Raw genomic sequence first — 22,229 nt, forward strand, 5'->3', positions numbered from 1 at the left:
AGGGAGCTTTGATCAGGGAATCAATACAAGTGATGACTTTTTTATCAAATTTTCCCGAAAAACCTTTCAATGCATTTTAAAAGTCAAAATTGAAACTGATTGTTCAGAAATTTTGCCGCGTAATAGACATTGGACATCGTTTGAGATTATTTAATTAATATAAAAACAATTGTCATTGAGTAATGAAGGAACGATGAACGAACGTGTTATATTGTTTGTGGAAAGATTGTTTTTGCCATGTGAGCGAAAAAATAAAAATATACAGTTTAACAATCTTTACAGCGGAAAAAAACTGTTCTGTCGCGAGCTATAGGAACTGAAACAGTAGGTCACAACTCACCAATTTGGCTAATGCGCAAATACAACAACTTTGAATCAATAAAGTTTATTAACTTACAAAATTATATATTTAATAGTGGTGAAACAAGTGAATCAAATCTCTCCGCCGCGGCTAGTTCTCACCTTTCATTTGATATCGTCTTCCGCCACAATTCATCAAGAACTCATTAATCAACTGTGAACATGTTGGGCAGTTCTTCTACATAAAGTTGAACATTTACAAATTTGATGGGAGTAATATAGAGGATTGGTAAATATTATAGAAAACGAAAATTCTAAAAATAACATGCTTTTTTTCTAAGAATCCGTCGATACCATATTTAAAACTTTTCATAGAATAGCAGAGAAAAGTAGACTTAACACTTTTATTAAAATTTCCTTTTAAAACCATTTTTAAATGCAATTTTTCTTTTATTATAAATCAAATTTTATTTTAAAAAATTACGAAAAGTTTTGTCCATGAATCAAAGGCTTTATTCAAACAAAATTAATTTAAACTTAAATTTATTAATTAGCGAACTATAATTTGAAAAATGAAGTTTTCAAAATTTTGCATTAACGGGATTAATAAAAAATTTGTGTAGTCAAATTTTAGAAAGTCAAGCAACACTTATTCTAAAGGGAATGATTGTGAAAAAAGAGAATACATCATGAGCTGCATGACTTGGTTTTGAATTAAAATCTATGGTACTGCTTTAATTTTAATCCTATGTTTATGTGCAACAAAAAGTGCAGTAGGTAGGGGTTGCGGAGAAGCCGTGAGCCCCACAAACTGACCTCCGGAGCCTCTTGATTCCCAGAATGACCTCACCCAATCAAAATCATCTACATGCCTCACAATACGTCTCCAAAACAAATATTTGGCTTTAACATTCACAAAAAAAAATTTTTTTGAAAAATCTCCACAATGACAAAAAGTTTTTACTATTTTAAAACAATTTTTATTAAAAAAGTCAACTTTGATTGAGATTAAAACTTCTATTTTTGTTTTTCTAAATTTCTTAAATTCTTTAACAGGTGTATCATATATGAATCTAACTATATCAGCAACATTTCACAAAACATGTTAGTTTTGTGAAATACTTGAATTTTTGATTTTATTGTATTTTATTAATCAAGCATTTGACAAAGACTATTGTGTTTTTCTGGAATAACCGATTCAAAGATAAAGATTCATGAGGATTTGATTCGGTGTTTCAGGATTGAATTGGGGTGAGGTAGTTTAGTGACCTCTCCAGTTTGTTAAATTCGGTCCTAGATTATGTTTGAGAACAATAATTTTGTTTAATGTTCTTTTAACTGTTTCAGACAATATACCTGCTGGTAAATCGGTAATTTTCTAAAAAATGACCGGAGTTAATATATCCTCTACTTCTGGGAGTCCAATAGATGCTGCACTGGTAAGTTAAACTTGTGAACCTTTGTTTTTAGAAAACACAGTCAAAACCAAGGTTGTATAGTAAGGATGCTTATTCTCGATGCTCTCCAATGTACGGGAATTGTCGTCTCCTAATCATAGATAGATGTAATCCTCATATGACGTCACTGATCATAGAGACGAGAGTGACTTCATATACGAATTATGGCTATATATGCCAAGGTAACGACATTTCCCGAAAACATTGATTGTGAGCAACCTTGTTATACAACCTTGGCTAAAACTTACTGAATGATCGTTTTCATCTCTGAAAAACGAAAAAGAAACGCAAAATTAAAAAAGATGTTTGTTTTGTAAATGTTTTCTAAAGTAAATTTGAATTTTATATTTGATTTTTCAAGATTCAATAGTATGCGAATGTTCTCCCATCGTGTTTTTAACGTTTTTGATCGCTGCTCTTGTCCAAATTTTTTAGCTTTTTGACATTTGAAAATGAATTATGTCGTTAGTGGTCGTTAACAGTCGTCGTAAACGATCGTCTAAAACAAAGATTTAAAAGATAAAAACTACTACTTCGCTTTTTCTGCGTCGTTACGACCTATTTGTAATTCATAGCTTCAAGGGACTGTAGAGCTAGTTTCAAGTGGCCCGTAAGTTTTACAACGGTATCCCTTTTTAAGCTTTTTAAACTCTTAAAGTCTTGTGAAACCTTTCACGAGCTGAAAAAAAACTTTAAACGAACCGGAAAGTCGATTTCTATCTTATACATTAAAAATATTATATACATACATATAAGATATACTAGCATATATAATATACTAGCTAAAGGGCCCGGCGTTGCCCGTGAAAAAAAAATCGAATTATTTTTAGCCTTTGTCATCCCCAGGCTTCCCATGAGTGTCCAAAAAAAATGTCGGCCCATTCGGTCCAGCCGCCGTTTGGCTGGCTATAGGGAACTTATAAGAATGTCTTGTTTTATTATATAAATATACATACATATATTTAAAATATTTGTATATAGTTGATGTTTATGAAAGACCTACTAGAAATTAAAATCAAGCTGTCACTGTTTAAAAGCAAACAAAAACTAAATTAGTTTTCTACTTTCTAGTAATTATTCATCTATTCATGAGAAGTGGATCTGGATTTGGGACAAACAGATTGAAAACTTTATACAGCAAGTATTTAAATAAAATGCTGAATTTATAATATTTTTATGAGTGGCTTAATTAAGCAAGCATACGTTTTACTTTCAACATTTTCAGGGACTTTAAGTTAAAAAGCAAACCATAACACAGCTGGAATTGAGTTAAACTTGGTAAAATAAAGTGAATTACACTTTCCTAACTTAAACAATGGCTGTTGCAACAATGTCTATGATTTTTATTGTACAGTCTACAGTCTACTGACTTTAAATTTATCAGTTTTGAATTTTATTTCCGGATAGATCATCCGGTAACTCTATTTTGCAAAATTCTAAAGAAATTAATTTGAACATTTTCTTCTTTTTTGAAAACATATTCAAAATACTGTTTTTATATTTTTATATTACAAATCTAAAATAAAATCTTATTTTTGATTTTATAATTTAGTATTTTCTAATCATTTATGCTTTGGCTATAATTTTGAAGAAAATTAATTAATTTGGAAAGGAACTGAGTTTTTGCCACAAAATCAACTTTTATAATCTCTATATCTTGGCGACCCGATGGTGCAAACCTTTGATATTTTAAACTTAGACTATTTGATCTAACAGAATTGATAGTTTGAAAATATCAAAGGTTTAAGTCATTGGGTTGGCAATTAGAATGTGTTGCAAAAACTCATTTCCTTTGTTTAATTAAAGTTGTTTATTCTAATCCATGGGCTTCTTGCTTATTAAAACAACAATAAAAAGTAAATTGTATTAAAATAATTATATTTTGATATAATCTGATTTACGTCGTGATAAAAAATACTTACAAAAATTAACCTTTTCACACCTGAAGTTGACTCTAAAACACCGAGGTCCGAGGTGTGTAAGTGCCAGAAATAAAATAAAACCCCGGTCCGAGGTGTGTAAGTGCCAGAAATGCAAAGAATCCTTTGATCATCTGAAAAAAGTTTTGAGAAAACATTTATTCCTTTAAATAGTTTCATTAAAACAAAAGTAAACAAAAAATTTAAATATTGCCTGCAAAATGTGTTAGAATTAGAAAAGGGTTCAAGTTGATAAATTCAGAAATTGATTTTCCGTTCCACCAACACCATAACCACTTTTCTCTCGGTGCGAAATGGTTTTAACCCTGTCTCTGCTTGACCCCCCCCCCCTCTAAATCCCATGTTTGATGTCCAAATATGACAAATGATACATCATTGGAAAGCTCTTGTGCTCTACTTAATTTGCAAAAATTGATTTTTTATTGCAAAATCCAGTTATATAGTAAAAATGTTTGCAAAAAATAATTTGTCCAAAAAATGAAAAATGATACATTTTTGAAAAGCCCTTGACCATGTCATTTTAAATATGCAAAAACTTTTGCAAAATTTTAAATAACCTGATTTTTAATCAAGAAAAACTAAAAATGTGCAAATTTCCTTTGACAGGGTTGTTTGCAAAAAATTTGCAATTTTTTTTCGTAAAACTTGTGCAGTTCGTTTCTTTATGTCAAAGGCTTTCCAAAAAGCTAAATTTTATCAAAATCTGACAAGTGGAAGTGGGTCAAAACAAAGATTTAGTTTGTTACAGGAAAAGCAGTCATTCAGGCAGTGTGCCTGAGGACTCAGGCAGTAAGTATTAAAGCCCGGTTTTAGGCCTAATGGGAGGGCTTTGGGTATGTAGGAAAAGTCAGAAAATTTCAACAGCCTCAGACCAACACTTTTTGAGTTATGTAAAAAAACTACAGGGGGGGGGGGTCAAATTAACCCCCCCCCCCCCCAGCAGGAATAGGGTTAAATGTAAGAAACTGAATTCGAGAAAGCGTTATGGAAATCGTAAAACCCTAATTTAATTCTTAATTTCACTTTAATTTTGGAAATTCTAATTTAACATTTCAAATTCATGCAAGTTTGAATAATCTTATATTCTGCAGAAAACCGGATTTATTTGAATTCCGATAATCGCAATTCTTTAGATGTAAGTTCAAAAGCTTAGCTTTGTGCCTATGCGCTAAATCCCCTTTTATCTCAATTTTAACGTTCAACGTAAATTTTGTGATGATGAGTTTGGTTAAGTAAAAAATAAAAAATAAGACTTAACTTGAGGAAATTTTTCAACAGGTGTCTTAGTCACTTTTATCACCAAAGTCTCAGAAGAAGTAAATATTTCCATTCACTGTTAGCGCCGATTGAAGGATTCTTAACTCTGATTGGATAATGAGATAGATAGAAAGATAGATGTTACCGCCAAACTATTTCCATTGGTTCAGAATAGACAACAAACACATGGCTGAACCCTGATTGGATCAGGCGCTAATGGACTCGGCATACAGGAGTGTTTAGTGCCCTTTTGGACAGGCAAAAACAATCCATACAATATCTTATATAAAAAACCTGTTTTTTTAGATTTCTGCAACTATTATTTTTAATGCAGTTATTTATCAGTTTCAAGGGAAACCCTGATTTTTATAAATTTAGGAAACCCTGTTTGTGCAAGAGAAAATGTTAGCTGTAAGTGAAACTGATGAAAACGCAACTAACAGGTAATGACCCTGTGCAATTTTTGGCGCAAATATTGATTACAAATTTGCCAAATATTTGCTGAAAAAGTCGATTAATATTTTGCCAAATACTGCTTTGACATTTAAATTGGAAAAACCCACTTTTCGGCTTTTAAATATTATTGTATTATTAATTAAATAACAGTTAAAAATTGTCAATTTCTTAGCTCTGAGCTCTGCTTAAAATAGGATCATACAGGATGTCCAAAAAAACATGGGAATTCAGTGACGAATTGGATATCGTCTTTGTTATGAATTAGCATTGTAATACTTAATTTCAAAAGCCATAATATTATTATGTCTGCTAGAATTTATCTTATGAAAAGGCTAAAAGACTGCAAGGATGTATCTATAATGTCTTCGCAAGATGAAAAGCGAAGACGAACAAGTTTACTCTTTTTGTATACTGCAATTTTCTTGTTTTAATAAGTACAACCGTATTGCAGTCAAAACATAAACAAACAAAATGTGAACATAGCAGACGAAACTCTTACAGATTACTGCTTTCTCAGTAGGTATCACTATACTAAATCAAAGAATTATTTGAAAAGACGATATCGAATTCGTCACTGAATTCCCATGTTTATTGGGACACCCTGTATATATTTCTGATTTCTCTTGCATATTTTATTATTAAGGAAATTAAACACATTGTTAATTTAGAAAATTCGAGAATAAAGAGGTGCAAAAAAGTAAAAACAATAAATAAAGTTAATTCTATTTTAAAAAAATGGTTCTTATTCTTAAAAACTTAATTTCTTAGTAATTTTAGTTTTTTAGATTCAAGGCATTACTGCATTTTAATGTTTTAATTAAAGCTCTTTATGTTTTCATTAAAGCCATTTTTAAGATTTGTAAACATTTTATCAATTTAAACTAAATGTAATGTATTAATTTTAAAAAAAATTGTAGATTTTGGGATTTTTCTTCTCCATAATGTTGTTATCTGTTGACTGCTAGTTGAGTGCACACACAAGCTTATTAAACTTTTAATGAGAATTTTCCAAAAGAAAATCATAAACTTTTTTGTCAATTTTATATTTCTACTTTTAATATTATACTTATAAAAGATGTTTATAAACATACATATATTCATATATACTTCATATTTCGGATGTATATTGGATATTTTTCTTCAATATCTTCTATTTTCTAAGAAATTAAGAAATTAAAAACATGAGAATCATAATGCACTATATAGTTTCAGTAGAAGTAATGAGTAAATATTTCCATTTACTGATAGTGCCGATTGAAGGATTCATAACTCTAATTGGATAATGAGATAGATAGAAAGATAGATGTTACCGCCAAACTATTTCTATTGGTTCAGAATAGACAACAAACACATGGCTGAACCCTGATTGGATCAGGCGCTAATGGACTCGGCTTACAGGAGTGCATGTCCTCCTTTTAAGATTAGATTAGATAATAGATATGCAACTTGTTTTTCTTACTTATTCAGAGCCAATTTAGAAATTTTAAACTTAGAATGAATTAAATTCTTGGGGTGTTTTTCGTTTATTTCCGTTTGGGGGGGGGGGGTTAGGGGGGTTCACAATAGCTAGTTAAAGGCTAATGTTAAATGTTTTTTTTTCTCTCAAAATTTTGAAGGCTATTAGATGACGCTCTAAGTTTGAAAAAACTTAGTGGCTAAACAGGCTCCCCTCCAGTTTTTTTTCCCCCCAGCACTCTCATTTTAAGACACTATCGCTGTAAATAATGAAAAGAAATTTTAAGGTTTTTTTGTGGTAAAAAGTTGTAAAAAGGACGGTCTGTGTAAAAAAATCTAAAATAGCCCAGAACTTTTTTGTGACTAAAGCTTAAGATAAAAAAATAAATTTTTGAAAAGCCCCTGAAAAATGGATGTAGTAACATGTGTCACCACACTCACATCTTAATATTTGTTTAAAACAAAAAATATTTTTTTTTGCAATTTTTATCCTATTTTTTGTCACTTTTTTCAATCCATGGTATAAAAACTATTAAAGTTATCGGTCTAATTTTTTTCAATGAACTGGCCTTGAAAAATTGGACTATAAGCATGCAATTCAAACCCTACACCTAAAATCTAAGGCCTTTTTCTAAGGGGGGTTTTATATAGATTCATACCCCCCGGCCTTTATCGGGTTAAGCTTCAATAACGAATCATTTGTAAAATTAATGATAATCCTCAGTTCAGTTTTTTTTTAAGTGGAGAAGATGGGATTGACTGGAATAGTTTATATTTCTTGATGAAAAATGAATCTGAACACCTTGAATCGAAAAGGTAATAATCAAATGAACATTTTTTTTAAAAATTTGACAAAAGTTGTAATAGAAAATTGCGTTAAATCAGCAATGCTCGCATTTCAGTGCAAAATACTTTATTTCAAAAAAACCCATTCCTTGTTATAAACTTATTTATATTCTAAACTAAACATTTATCTAAATTTGGAATTCAGAAAATAAAGTAAAAAAAATATCCCGCTTTGGCCTATTAGTGGGATGACAAAAAAATTGTGCCTGTGCGACAAATCAGATTTTTTTGTCCATTTATCTTTGAAACCTGATATATTTAAAACTTAGAATATTTGATCTAGCAGAATTCATATTTTAAAATATCTCAGGTCTACAATATTGGGTTGAAAAGATATTGGGATTAAAATAACTATGCATTGTAAATATTTTTTCAAAAAATTCTAAAAAGTAATTTTTTTACATCACTTAATGCTATAGGCTGAGTACTGCAGCTCATTACACCCTTATCATCACTTACTCTACCTTCATTGTTCTTGGCATTGTCGGCAACATAGCTATAGTATTAGCCTTCCTAACTAATAAGGTATAGTATGCAACCTAGCAATAGTATTACCCTTCCTTACTAATAAGGTATAGTAGGCAACCTAGCAATAGTATTAGGCTTCCTTACTAATAAGGTATAGTCGGATACCTAGCAATAGTATTAGCCTTCCTTACTAATAAGGTATAGTTGGCAACATAGCAATAGTATTAGGCTTCCTTACTAATAAGGTATAGTTGGCAACCTAGCAATAGTATTAGCCTTCCTTACAAATAAGGTATAGTAGGCAACCTAGCAATAGTACTAGCCTTCCTTACTAATAAGGTATAGTAGGATACCTAGCAATAGTATCAGGCTTCCTTACTAATAAGGTATAGTCGGCAACCTAGTAATAGTATTAGCCTTCCTTACAAATAAGGTATAGTTGGCAACCTAGCAATAGTATTAGGCTTCCTTACTAATAAGGTATAGTTGGCAACCTAGTAATAGTATTAGGCTTCCTTACTAATAAGGTATAGTCGGCAACCTAGCAATAGTATTAGGCTTCCTTACTAATAAGGTATAGTTGGCAACCTAGTAATAGTATTAGCCTTCCTTACTAATAAGGTATAGTTGGCAACCTAGCAATAGTACTAGCCTTCTTTACTAATAAGGTATAGTCGGCAACCTAGCAATAGTATTAGTCTTCCTTACTAATAAGGTAGAGTTGGATACCTAGCAATAGTATTACCCTTCCTTACTAATAAGGTATAGTAGGATACCTAGCAATAGTATTAGGCTTCCTTACTAATAAGGTATAGTTGGATACCTAGTAATAGTACTAGCCTTCCTTACTAATAAGGTAAAGTTGGCAACCTAGCAATAGTACTAGCCTTCCTTACTAATAAGGTATAGTTGGCAACCTAGCAATAGTACTAGCCTTCCTTACTAATAAGGTATAGTAGGATGGCAACCTAGCAATAGTATTAGGCTTCCTTACTAATAAGGTATAGTTGGCAACCTAGCAATAGTATTAGCCTTCCTTACAAATACACTTACCTCAACCTTCAATTTTCTGCTTCTCATATATTTGTATTTGATAACTCTAATTTTCATGGTTTGAAATATTTGACTACAGGTGAAAAAAAAGATAATAAAGTTTGAGTTAAAGGCGTAATCATTCTCTTTCTTCCGAATTTCAAACTTTAAATTGCTTTGCACATCAATTTTCAATCAGATGTTTTGTAAAAGTAATTTTAAAATGTAATACATTGCCATCGTTTTGATACAATTTTCAAGCAAACCTTTGGACCCCATAACATCTAAGAAACTCTGAGAATTTTGATACTCGCTCTCTGAAAACAAATCAAAATTACTGTAGATAGAATGTATCGAAGGCCTAATTGTGTTTTGTCAAAGATTGAAAACCGTTTTATAGGGTGAAATATTTCCTGTTTTTAAATTTGAAATTTGAAATTTAATGCATGATGCAAAAAAAACATATTTTTGAGAACAATTTGTAAAATTTACTTATTTATTTCCTCATTTTTACAAATTTTCTGAAAATTTTAATGAAACAGCTTTTTCTCTGGTTTAATATTCTCTCTTTTGCTTTATACAAAATTAAATTTATCTTGACAGCATTAATATGTTTTCTCTTTAATTTTTAAGAATTTAATTGGTGCGAAAGAAATAATATATTCCCGCTCTTTTGTTTTTCTACTCATCTAATTTTAAGTAAAAATAGTTTCGTGGTTTTTTTAAGGGTCTATCATAGGGTTTCCAGTCGAAATTTTTTGCACGAAAATCGTGCAAAAATTGCGCAAAGATTTGCTTACGTTTCAAGTAAAATTTGCACGCAATTTCGATGTTTTTGCGCAAAAGCTATTTCGCGCAAATTCTGAAGAAAATCTTGGTATTTACGTATTTCGTTATTGCCTGCTATTTCGTTATTTCGTTAAATTTCGAGAATAATTCAAGGAAATGATGAATAAATTCAAAATTAAACCAAAAAGAGTTCGAGGCCGAATGAGCCCAAATTCTCAGGTTTTAGGTCACCTTACCGTACACCGACTATTATACCGTTTACCGGCAAGTAATCTCAAGTAGTATCTGAGTTACTCATGAATTAATTATAATCATCAGTTCGGTCTGAACCAGGCGCGTAGTGGAGGTTTAGTCTAGGGGGGTGCACTTTTGGTACGCACGATCGCCAAAGTTTGTGCACCCCCCTAACGGTTGATGTGCACCCCCCCAAAAAACCGGTATTGTCGATTAATAAGAAAAGTAAACAATCTATATATAAGTTTGTTTCGCTACTTAGCGATTTCCCTAAAGACCTAATATATGTACCGTGTGGTATTTCTCAGGACTGGATCGTAAGACTCCCTTCTCTCAACGCTCTTCATAATAAAAAGGAAGATAGTAAGGTTCCGAACGTTTATTTCTCTGAGCCTTCAATCTAAACAAGTTTAATAAACCCACAGAAAAAGCTTTGAGTGATAATCATACAATTACAACAAATAATTCACTCAGGCATTAAAAAACTGTGGCTAGGAACCAATAAACATATACACAATTATCAATCATACTATAATCAAACCGATAAGCATAAATATATATAAAATAGTTACCACGGTGATCCCAGAATTCTGAACACGGATAATACTTGCAAAACGAATAAACATATACTGATATAAATTTAACTACTATTCCGCGAGAAATCTTGCGTCTGCGCAGTCGGACTGTAAACAGTTCCTAAACTAGTTCTTTCACAATACATTCCGTACAGATCTTCAGGAGGAACTCAGAAATACACAGGGGCGACAAACAGACTTTCTATACGCAGCATGGCTCGCGTAACAAAGTTTACTGTTTAATAAATTAGAGCCTGCCTCTGGCTCTAGGGGGGGGGGGGCTAGGGGCGTGCATGTCTAGGGGGTTACATGGGTACCGGCCCCCCCACTACGTGCCTGGTCTGAACTTGGAAACGAGCAGGGGTCTAGATGGAAGTTGTTTTTTAATGAAACTAATTCACATCATACTGTCCAAATATTAAAATCGTTCATATTATGCACTATTGGCATGCAAAAAATATTTCTTAATTTCGTTTTCATGCAATTGCTGTACAAAAATTTCAATTTTTCGTATTCATGGGCATTGCAAAATTACATGCAAAAATGACCTGTATTCATGCGAATATCATGAACAAATTCTGGCTTAAATTTCGTATTCATGCGAAACTTCGTGCAAGAAAATTTATTTATTTCGAATGAATGCGCAATTTCGTGCAAAACTGGTTTCGTATTGATACGAAAATGATGCGGAATTTCGCGCAAAAAAGTTATTTCGTGCAAAACCACGCAACTGTTGCGAGAGAATTGACTGTTTCGTGGAAACCCTACTATCAGAATTCCTATACAATTTACAAAATTTAATTTAGAAATTTCATTCATATTTGTCATAAATGAAATTACCAAAAAAATGCTTCTTCAAAATGCAAAGGTTCGCTATTCACCCTTTTTTTGACTAAGCCTTGTTACTTTTTGGGTCAAAATTTAGCATAGTTTCTGAAAAGCAAATTTTTGCCAAAAATAATTTGAAATTTTTTAAGACTTTTCAAACTTTTGCAACTTTTACATAATCATCGATAATTTTTCGACGCATTCGTATACATTTGATATTTCATAATGTTTTCTATTTTTTAAAATCTGAGAGTTACTTTTGAAAACGTTTATTCCTGTTTCCAGGATTTTTGATAATGAAGACGACATTTACATATTTTCCAGGATTGTTCGAAAATCCAGCGGCAGCCGTGAAAACAAGTTGAAAGCTAAAAATTATTTATAAAAAGAAATATCAAAAACATAATAAATTACAAACTATATAGAATTCATCGAAAATTGTTGTAATATCTGCATGATTTGTTTGGAATTAAATTGATTTTTACGATATGAGTGGAATGTTGCAACTTCCTGAATTTGTATGGACACTATGTTCTTCGACATGAGCCATTTTTAACGATTTTTTCCTTATAGACGCAACAGATAGAAGTAAGAATAGTAGCGATCACCCTCGATAATTTTTCGACGTAAACCTATACCCCCTTTTATTTTCGCGATCAGTCCCTTTAAATCTTTTCAAGTCACCAATTAATTCATATGTTTACTGGGCTACTTACTTTTCACACGGAAACTAATGGTTATTGTTTGGCAAGTAATTGATAATTGTCTTGAAACATTTTTTTAAAGTGAATACTTGCTAATTATCTTTTTTCCATCAGATAAGCTGAGTTCGTTTCCCGTATGTCCATTTGACAGCCCAAATTTTTATTTTGAATAATATTTTTTGTTTATTTATTTTATTTTGATTTTTAACAAACATTTTTTTTATCGATTTTGATGGTTATTATATTGTTAGAACTGACGAGGGTCAACCCAGACCGAAATATATTTTCAATAAATGTGGAACTAACATCTACTTTTTTACTCTACAGAGGTTTGGTCCTTCACCATCACCGAATTTTAAAATCATTGATCAAATTCAATAGAGTTTATACTGCTGTCAACCATTAAAGATTGTTGTAAAACATGAAACATGTGTTCAGAATGATAATAAAATGAAATAAGTGCAGAATATTTTTCTTTTTTTATTTTCTACTTTTCTTTGTTTACATTTGTATGTTTTTCTGCTTGTAAGAAATCGAACCTGAATTAGAAAATCGTCTTCATTGTATTAATAAACAAAAGGATGTTACTTTGAAAAGAAATATACAGAATTTGTTCAGTCCTTTCTCTTATATTCAGGCATACGTGCATTTGAACACAAGCTTCTTTCTTTACCTGACCATTTAGTAAATCGTTTAAAGGCATTGAAGACAGAAGACCTAATATTCAAATCATGATATTTAAAGGGACTGTTAGCGTAATTTCATACAAAATTGGTAAGCCCCGATTCCCCTTTAAACACTTTTTTGATTAACTACGAATTAGATATCAATGTTTTTGTTTTTAAAAACTTTTCATTTTCATTTGCGGATTCTCTGAGAAAAAGACTTGCGTATTTATTGCTTACAAGAAGCAATGGAGAAATTATCTGAAAAAACACTTAAAAGAATTTTTGGTCATCTTTACAGTCTCATTCGTCGTGGGTAACCCTGTATCTGTTCAGGTGATGCTAACAACAAGGAACATCTTTATCGCAAACTTGGCGGTGTCGGACATCTTCTTGTGCGCCTTCACGATGCCGTTAACCCTGATCGACCTTGTCACTAAGTTCTGGACCCTCGGAGAAAATCAGGTCACACGGGTGTGAAATAGAAGAGGGAGGGGGGAGGGTTACCCAATTCTATGAAATCACTAAAAAATTCATTAATAACTTTAAAATTTTAATGAAACCAAAAATGTTCCGATCCTGAGTAATAAAAATCCTTAAAAAATGTGTAAAAATTTAAATTAGACCCTTTCGGTTCTCACTCCATGTAAACGTTCAATTGCATTAAGCATACACATAAAAGACTGTAACACTATTCCTACAGGGGGGGGGGGGCAGGATCCCTTAGACCCTTGTTTTGAAATGTTAGCCCATTTCAAAAGTGTTGGTCAAAGACTGATTATTTTTAACATTACTTCCCCCCCCCCCCCACGTAAAGATATCTTGTTAAACCTATTTAATTTTTGTTTAGGGCGTTCTGTGTAAACTGATCGGAACAACGCAAGCATCCTGCATATTCTTCTCTTCTTTCTCTATCCTACTCATAGCAGTAGACAGGTATACTGTCCATACACAAGCATCCTGCATATTCATCTCATACTTCTCTATCCTACTCATAGCAGTAGACAGGTATACAGTCCATACACAATCATCCTGCATATTCTTCTCTTCTTTCTCTATCCTACTCATAGCAGTAGACAGGTATACAGTCCTATAACGCAGCTTTTAGCCTCTTATGCTATCCTCGCTGTATTTTAGCACACGGCCCTTATTTGCTGCGCTCTTCCCCTGGTGTAACCGACGTTACCTCTTTTTGTAACCGAACACTAGGGTGTGCAGCGAAAAGGAAAAATCGATCTGCGAAAATTTCGCATTTTTGGGGGAACATTTTTTTCGCATTTCGTTCGCTTGCTGAAAATGCGAAATATTCGCTCTTTTGGTGAACTTTCGCTTCAATCTGTTTTGCGAAAAAATGCGAAATTTTCGCGAAACAGAAAATTCAAAAATTTCGCCAAAAAGTTAATGAAAAAAATAAAGCGAAATTTCTCGAAAAAACCGGAAACTGTGCAAAAAAACACGAAAATTTCGCGAAAAAATACGGAAATTGTAATTCGCTGGCTCATAATCATGGGTCAACGCATGTGTAGGGAAAAAAAACTTAAATAGATAGCCAGAGAAATAAAATTCCCTCCATCAAACATTTCTTAAAGTAAAGGAAGAGAAAATATTAATATGACATTAAAAACTTCAAATCTTGAGCTATCAGAGCAGAGAATTCCACAACTTTTTTTTGCGCAATCAATTGCAGTTGCAGCTAAAACACTTATGGTTTTTGCGGATTTTTTTTCCTCGAAAATATCGCATTTCGCGAAAAATATGTTCGCGATATTTTCGCATTTTGCATTTTCGCGAAATTTCGCAAAAATGTATTATTTATTGTTAGGTAGGGTTTGCAGCGAACGAAACGTTTCGCAAAAAATGCAAAAATTTTCGTTCACATTTTGCAAACTTTTTCGCGTTATTTCGCATTTTTTTCGCGTAAATGAAGGAAACGAAAAAATGCGAAATTTCACGAAAAAGTTTGTGAAATGTGAACGAAAATTGTTGCATTTTTTGCGAAACGTTTCGTTCGCTGCAAACCCTACCTAACACTAAATATTGGATTCAAACTGTGGAAATGATTTATTGAGTATTTCTTGAAGCAGATATATATATATATATTTATTTCTTGAAACAGCGATATATTTTCTAGAAATTTAACAAAGAGCAAGTAATATTGGGAATAAATGACCATTTAATTTTTTAGTAGACAAAAATATACACATATATACAAAACAATATATATATAATTAGTTAATTTGATCATATAGATTTTAGGTTGATTAGATGTCCCTAAGGTATTGGAAACATATTCTTCACTCTTCTTTACTATTGAATCAAATAACAAATAATTGGAAGATTAGAAAGGGAAGAAAGGAGGGGGGGGGGGGGTTAATTATCCTCTTTACTCAAAAATATTTCACAAAACTTTATAAACTAAATATTTCCACCTCAAGTTACCTTTTAGTCTGGTTTAAAGTCTAAATTTGCAAATTTGTTTATAATTGTGATCTTTGCTACATTTGTTGCATAACACGTGTTGGGTCGAATCTATGATTAGTAGTCTTGACTAGAGATGTCAACGATAGTGTAACATAAATTAAAATGTGCTTTTTGTACATTATGTTACAATTATATAAAACGTTTGGATATTTTCTATATAAAACGACATAACGTGAATGTTGAACGTTAACGTTGGAGCTTATACCTAACCGTTAACGTTAGAGGAACATTTCCCAACGTTAGCGTTTTGTGGTAATGTAACGTTATTTTTCTAATATCTACAACATGTTTTACCATAACATGAAGAAACATTTTGTGTCCATGGAGAGCTTGAGAGTCTAACGTTTGAAAAATTAACTGTGATTTGGTTGCATATCGTAACGAAAGGATTTCTATTTCAAAGTTCAACGTAACCTTCTTCTTCTAAATGATTTAACACACCACATATGAGGCAGCTTTAGGTCGTTTTAAAGCTTTTACTTTATTTTTTGTTTGTTTGTAAACAAAGGATGAAGTATGATTGTTTGTTCAGGTACAGATTCATTGTACAATCCAGTGAAAACCAAATCTCAACCAAGCAGGTTAGCTTATATTTCACCTCAGACTAATAAACAAATCTGGAAAACCCAAATAGATACGCCGTACTTGTACTGACACAGCAGAGCCCAAAACTTAAGACAGGGTATCGTTATGAAAACCAGTTTTGAAACCCGGGTTTCAAGAATGGGGTTAGGCAGTTTTGTGGATATCAATATTTTTGTTGTGAAATATTATTTTATTAAGTTTCTTCATATTCTTCATTTTTTTAAATTTTTAAATTTTAAATTTAAATCAAAATCTACACAATTCCCAAGACCCCAAAAAGGAAACTCGGGAGTTTCGTTCAACGATACTCTTTTAAATTTCGGGCTCTGAGGTGTACGAATCTTTTGTACTGCAGTGTACTGTCTCTGGGTGGTAATGTAAACACAAGACGGATGTCAAAGCTTGACAAGGGGTCCATCTTTCACATAAAAAATCAATGAAATATTCTGGTCATAGGAAACTATTATGTGAATTATCAAAATTTTATGCTTTCAACCTCCTCGGATTCTATAAGAACACGGATGCATCTATTCTTGTTTACAATTTCCGCCCAGAGAGAACTGGTTTCAATATGTACGCAGAATATACGCAACTGCAATTTCCTTACCTTGCATTATAACCTTGCGCCATGCTATATTAGGTCAGCATGTTTTTCAACTGCCATATTGTTTCACAATAGTTCGGACAATTTCTAAACAGCTATTTCTCGGACAGTTTTTGGAATTTTTACAATCTGTAAAAATATTGGAGCAACATTTTTCAAAATAACTAAATGTGCATGCATGAAGCTAGCCAAGGCCAAGAGCTAACCTCAGAGTTTTGAAAACTCATCGATACTTCTTTTCGTTACAGATTTATAACTCATTAAAGTCAATCCGGCTCAAAAACTTCAGATTCAGAGCTATAAATTATGCATGGAAGAAGATGGCGGTCATTTTAAACACATGTCAAAGAAAACGAAGTGATTGGGAACCCATTGATAACAAAACTTTCATATCTATAGAATAAGAATTTAAAAAAAATAAATGTAACCATGAAATATCCTAATTATGTCTAACTTAAGGACTAGAAATAGTCAGAATCAATGAGACACCCTGTGTATATTGCTTTCAGAGGGTTTTAAATTTTACAATATGTTTAATGATCATTTAATGTTTAACAAAGTTTACACTTTCAACATTTTGATCTTCTATTTTCTATAAATTGACATTTGTTATAAAACATTAATTTTCGGGAATCTAGTCATTTTTTAAACCTCTTTTTAACCCTATTCCTGCTGGGGGGGGGGGGTCAATTTGACCCCCCCTGTAGTTTTTTTTACATAACTCAAAAAGTATTGGTCTGAGGCTGTTGAAATTTTCTGACTTTTCTTACATACCCAAAGCCCTCCCTTTAGGCCTTAAACCGGGCTTTAATACTAACTGCCTGAGTTCTCAGGCACACTGTCTGAATGACTGCTTTTGCCTGTATCAAACTAAATCTTTTTTTTGACCCACTTTCACTTGTCAGATTTTGATAAAATTTAGCTTTTTGGAAAGCCTATGACATAAGGAAACGGATTGCACAAGTTTTGCGAAAAAAAAATTACAAATTTTTTGCAAACAACCTGTCAAAGGAAATTTGCACATTTTTAGTTTTTCTTGATAAATAATCAGGTTATTTAAAATTTTGCAAAATTTTTGCATATTTGGAATGGCATGGTCAAGGGTTTTTCAAAAATGTATAATTTTTCATTTTTTGGACAAATTTTTTTTGCAAACATTTCTACTACATAACTGGAGTTTGCGATAAAAAATTCAATTTTTGCAAATTTGCAAATTTTTTTGCAGATTCTAAAAGTAGAGCACAAGAGCTTTCTAATGATGTATCATTTGTCATATTTGGACATAAAACATGGGATTTAGAGGGGGGTCAAATTGACCCCCCCCCAGCATATCCTGGTTTTCAAGTAACCCAGCAGGGATAGGGTTAAAGATGAGAAAGTACAGAAATGTAATAAAGCCTAGCCTAGAATATGATATTGTTCCACAACAGGTTCCATTGTGTACAACCGAATTACACGGCCAATAAATAGACGTCTGTATTCAGGGATATTTTAAGGATCCTTAAAAATTGACTAAATTCATAAATTTAATGTTTTATGTAAAAAGAAAGAATATTTTTTTAAATTGTAAAACTTAACCCTTGAACAGGTATTATATGCAACAAGTGGCCGTAAGATGGCAGTCGAAAATCTTTCGTGCAGCAGTCGTGACAGTACAGTTATAGTTAGCCTAGTCAATGAGAGCTTATGAGTGTATTATATCTATTCTTTTGTATATCGTATCCCATGGAACCTTAAAGATGTCTGCTTATTTTTTATGTACTCAACTTGTATACACAACATACCCCGCAGTAAAAATATCTCATATTCTAGCCTTTGATAGATCTCTGTACTTTTTCATCTCTGTTCCAAATAAACCATCTTCTGTTTTCACAAAACCCAAAATCTCGTTGTCTATTGTGCTACGAAAAGAAATATCGGGTTCTTAGTTTTCACTTTTTATGGTTATTTTACGACGTTTTATATCAAATAAAAAATCAATGTTTAAAAGAAAAGTTATTTTTCACTTTACTCTTTTTTGACAAAATACATTTTTTTTACAGTTGTAGTTCTTTGTTTCTATGTTTTCGTATGTGATAACCCGTCTCATCTCAAATTCTTTAGAACCAAAATATCGTCTAAAAGAATATTTAAATATATGTTGAAGTCAATAATCTGAATTGTTCGAAAGAATCAAAAGTTTCGTTTGAAGGTCAAATGATTGCCATTCAATATTTGTGGAAAATTTTGACAGTTTGTTCAAAAAGTTAAAATTGAATCTAAAGGGTTTTGTTTACCTTAGACCATGTTCGCCTTATTTTCTGCATTGGGTACTTGAAACACTGTAGGGAGTTATATTTCACCTCAGACTAATAAACAAATCTGGAATATCTGGTATTGCTCTACTAACATCTATCTGTCTATATATTGCAGGCATATATGCTATCTGGTATTGCTCTACCAACATCTATCTGTCTATATATTATAGGCATATATGTTGTCTGGTATTGCTCTACCAACGTCTATCTGTCTATATATTACAGGCATATATGTTATCTGGTATTGATCTACTAACATCTGTCTGTCTATATATTACAGGCATATATGTTATCTGGTATTGCTCTACTAACATCTATCTGTCTATATATTGCAGGCATATATGTTGTCTGGTATTGCTCTACTAGCATCTATCTGTCTATATATTGCAGGCATATATGCTATCTGGTATTGCTCTATTATCATCTATCTGTCTATATATTACAGGCATATATGTTGTCTGGTATAGCTCTACTAACATCTATCTGTCTATATATTACAGGCATATATGTTGTCTGGTATAGCTCTACTAATATCTATCTGTCTATATATTGCAGGCATATATGCTATCTGGTATTGCTCTACTAACATCTATCTGTCTATATATTACAGGCATATATGTTATCTGGTATAGCTCTACTAACATCTATTTGTCTATATATTACAGGCATATATGTTGTCTGGTATTGCTCTACTAACATCTATTTGTCTATATATTACAGGCATATATGTTGTCTGGTATTGCTCTACTAACATCTATCTGTCTCTCCTCTCCTTTGTTCTACTTCACTAAACTTGAAGTTATTGAAACACTTTTTTCGACAAGGTAAATATAATATTTAAAAATATACAATATATAATTACCCACACAAGATGAGACTACAGAGATGATTGTCTGTTCCTTTCATTTATTATTCCCGCAGCTGTAAAATAAGCCATAAAGATTGTTTTCAAGGCAAAGGACTTATTTAACCTAGGAATCGTCAAGTGTAAAGAGTTTCAGGTCGTCTTTACAGTTTCATTCTTTGTGGGTATCCCTATAGCAATATAGTAATATTTACAGTTCTGTGCATGTGCTTATTTTTTTTAATTGTTGGTTAAAAGTGGATTAATTTAACGGAATTTAGAACTTTTTAGGCATCTGTTTGTTCTTATTTCTTCATTATAGTAATGAGTTGGTTCTTATGTTCCGTATGATTGGTTATTTTTGCTCGTCAGCGATTTCGTTTCATTGAACTATATAATGTTCCTGTTAAGAAGCACTAATTTTATTATTTACGTTTCTTTTACATCATTTACGCATCTTCATGTCAATTCGGAGAATCGGAAAATTGAATTAATCAATTTTAGCTTCTCAATTTTCGAAAACAAATTCGTTTATAAAATGTTAAAACTTATAACTTTTTAATATAACTTCTAAAGGCTGCTGCAAGAGACAAAAATATCTTAAGAACTTTTTACATTAGTGTGTGATGTAAAATAATCGAAAATTTTTTGTTTTGAAATAAATAAAATACAATCGACTTTTAATCAATTTCCACAACAAAGACGATCTTACGAATTATTTATTTAAATTATGCAATACCTCTAAAGCTACTTCACATATTTGCACTATATAACTTTTTGGGCCCTGGACCTACAAGCTGGATTTTTAGATCCTACTCCTATAATTTTATTCCTACCGTGAGTAAAGTAAATAAACTCTCCCAGTCTAGATTAGGGTTTGCAGCGAAAAGGAAAAATTGTTTCACGAATATTTCGCATTTTTCGCGAAAAAAAATGTTCGCGTAAATGTTTGCAATTTTTCGCATTTCGTTCGCTCGCGAAAAATGCGAAATTTCGCTTCAATCTGTTTTGGGAATAAATGCGAAATTTTCGCGAAGAAAATAATGCGAAAATTTCGCGAAAAAAAGAATGCAATAATTTAGAGCAAAAAAGAATCAAAAAGTTAAGAAAAGGAAGAAAAATTGCTAATATTACATAAAAAACTTTTTTGAGCTATTAGAGCAGAAAATTACAATTTTTTTGCGTAATTAATTGTTGCAGGAGTTTTTTGCCCCTAAATTTTTAACGAAATTTTCGCATTTTAGGGAAAACAAGCTTTGCGAAATTTCGCATCGTTTTCGCATTTTTTCGTTTTTTCATTTCCGTGAAAAATTGCGAAATAGTTTCCGAAATGCGAACGAATATTTTCGCATTTTTTCGCGAAACGTTTTGTTCGCTGCAAACCCTAGTCTAGATATGTCGTGTTACTCTGGTATTAAAGTCGTGTTTTTAGAACTTTAATCTCTCCTAATATCAAACTTTATAAAGATAAACTCTCCTAGTTGTAGACAAGTGTCGAGTTAATGTCGAAATAAAGTCCTGATTTTACATTTTTTTACACTTTAAATTTTTTTCTTAACATATTGTATATTTAGGACCTACTCCTACTGTTACGAAGCCTGGAGTTCTCAATACCTAAGATTAATTTATACTGTCATCTGTTTTCTTACACAGTTCGTGATACCTTCTGCTATAGTGGGATGGGGATACTACAGGTAAAGAGGGTGGGTCTGGCATTATTCAGACCCCCTTGCCTCCCCTAGTTAAGAATTATAATATAGAGCGCTACTCATTTCCTTTGACCATATTTAAATTAGTTTTATGGGGTTTATTCGCTGAATTGGGAAAGTGAATAAAGCTTTTGTTAAAAGTTATCAAAGTTGTCATTTTTCTCCCTTATCTTGAAAATCATTCTTAAAATTTTTGAAGAAATTGCAAAGATTTAAATTTTTTAATGATAATTCTTCAGTGAACCAATAGCGAATAAAGAAGTGTAAACTTCAAAAGAAAAAATTCGAAATATTTTAGAATGAATTTATAACTTTGATATTCTCATAAATCTGAATTCTTCAATTCTGTAAAAACTTTATTTTTCTGATATCTGAAAAGAAATATTAGAGATATTCTTTACGGTCCAAAACTTTTTCCTTCAATCATTTGCTAATGTGTTCGAGAATCTAACTTATGTTCTTTGTAAAAGTTAAACATTGACCTTTTACGATATAATTTCGGAGTTATTTTTCATTTTTTAAGGCTTTGTAATATTTTCTGAAAAAAAAACAAAGACCGGAATTTTGAAATAGTTCGAGTAATGTTTATCATTTTGGAAAAAGGGTCCTACAAATTTTCCGATAAAGAAAAACAATCATTTTTCAAAACGTTTCAGAACTTGAACAGAACAATTATTTGATCATTTCCATATGTCAATTGTTA

At 31.8% G+C, this 22,229-nt stretch overlaps 1 protein-coding gene across 1 annotated transcript in view; it reads left to right on the top strand.

Annotated features, from left to right (window-relative positions):
* The first annotated feature begins 1,469 nt into the window (after positions 1-1,469).
* LOC111708908 (neuropeptide F receptor) overlaps positions 1,470-22,229 on the top strand; it is a 37,345-nt gene continuing 16,585 nt past the window's right edge. Inside the window, exons 1-9 of the mRNA XM_023482414.1 lie at positions 1,470-1,739; positions 5,333-5,397; positions 7,607-7,681; positions 8,131-8,236; positions 13,343-13,471; positions 13,857-13,942; positions 16,020-16,068; positions 19,694-19,797; positions 21,392-21,511. Coding sequence (XP_023338182.1) covers positions 1,686-1,739; positions 5,333-5,397; positions 7,607-7,681; positions 8,131-8,236; positions 13,343-13,471; positions 13,857-13,942; positions 16,020-16,068; positions 19,694-19,797; positions 21,392-21,511 — 788 coding nt within the window. The 5' untranslated portion in view covers positions 1,470-1,685. The remainder of the gene's footprint in view (positions 1,740-5,332; positions 5,398-7,606; positions 7,682-8,130; positions 8,237-13,342; positions 13,472-13,856; positions 13,943-16,019; positions 16,069-19,693; positions 19,798-21,391; positions 21,512-22,229) is intronic.

The sequence above is a fragment of the Eurytemora carolleeae genome, unplaced genomic scaffold (genome assembly GCF_000591075.1).
Source record: "Eurytemora carolleeae unplaced genomic scaffold, Eaff_2.0 scaffold923, whole genome shotgun sequence".
In the NCBI taxonomy this organism is placed as follows: domain Eukaryota; kingdom Metazoa; phylum Arthropoda; class Copepoda; order Calanoida; family Temoridae; genus Eurytemora; species Eurytemora carolleeae.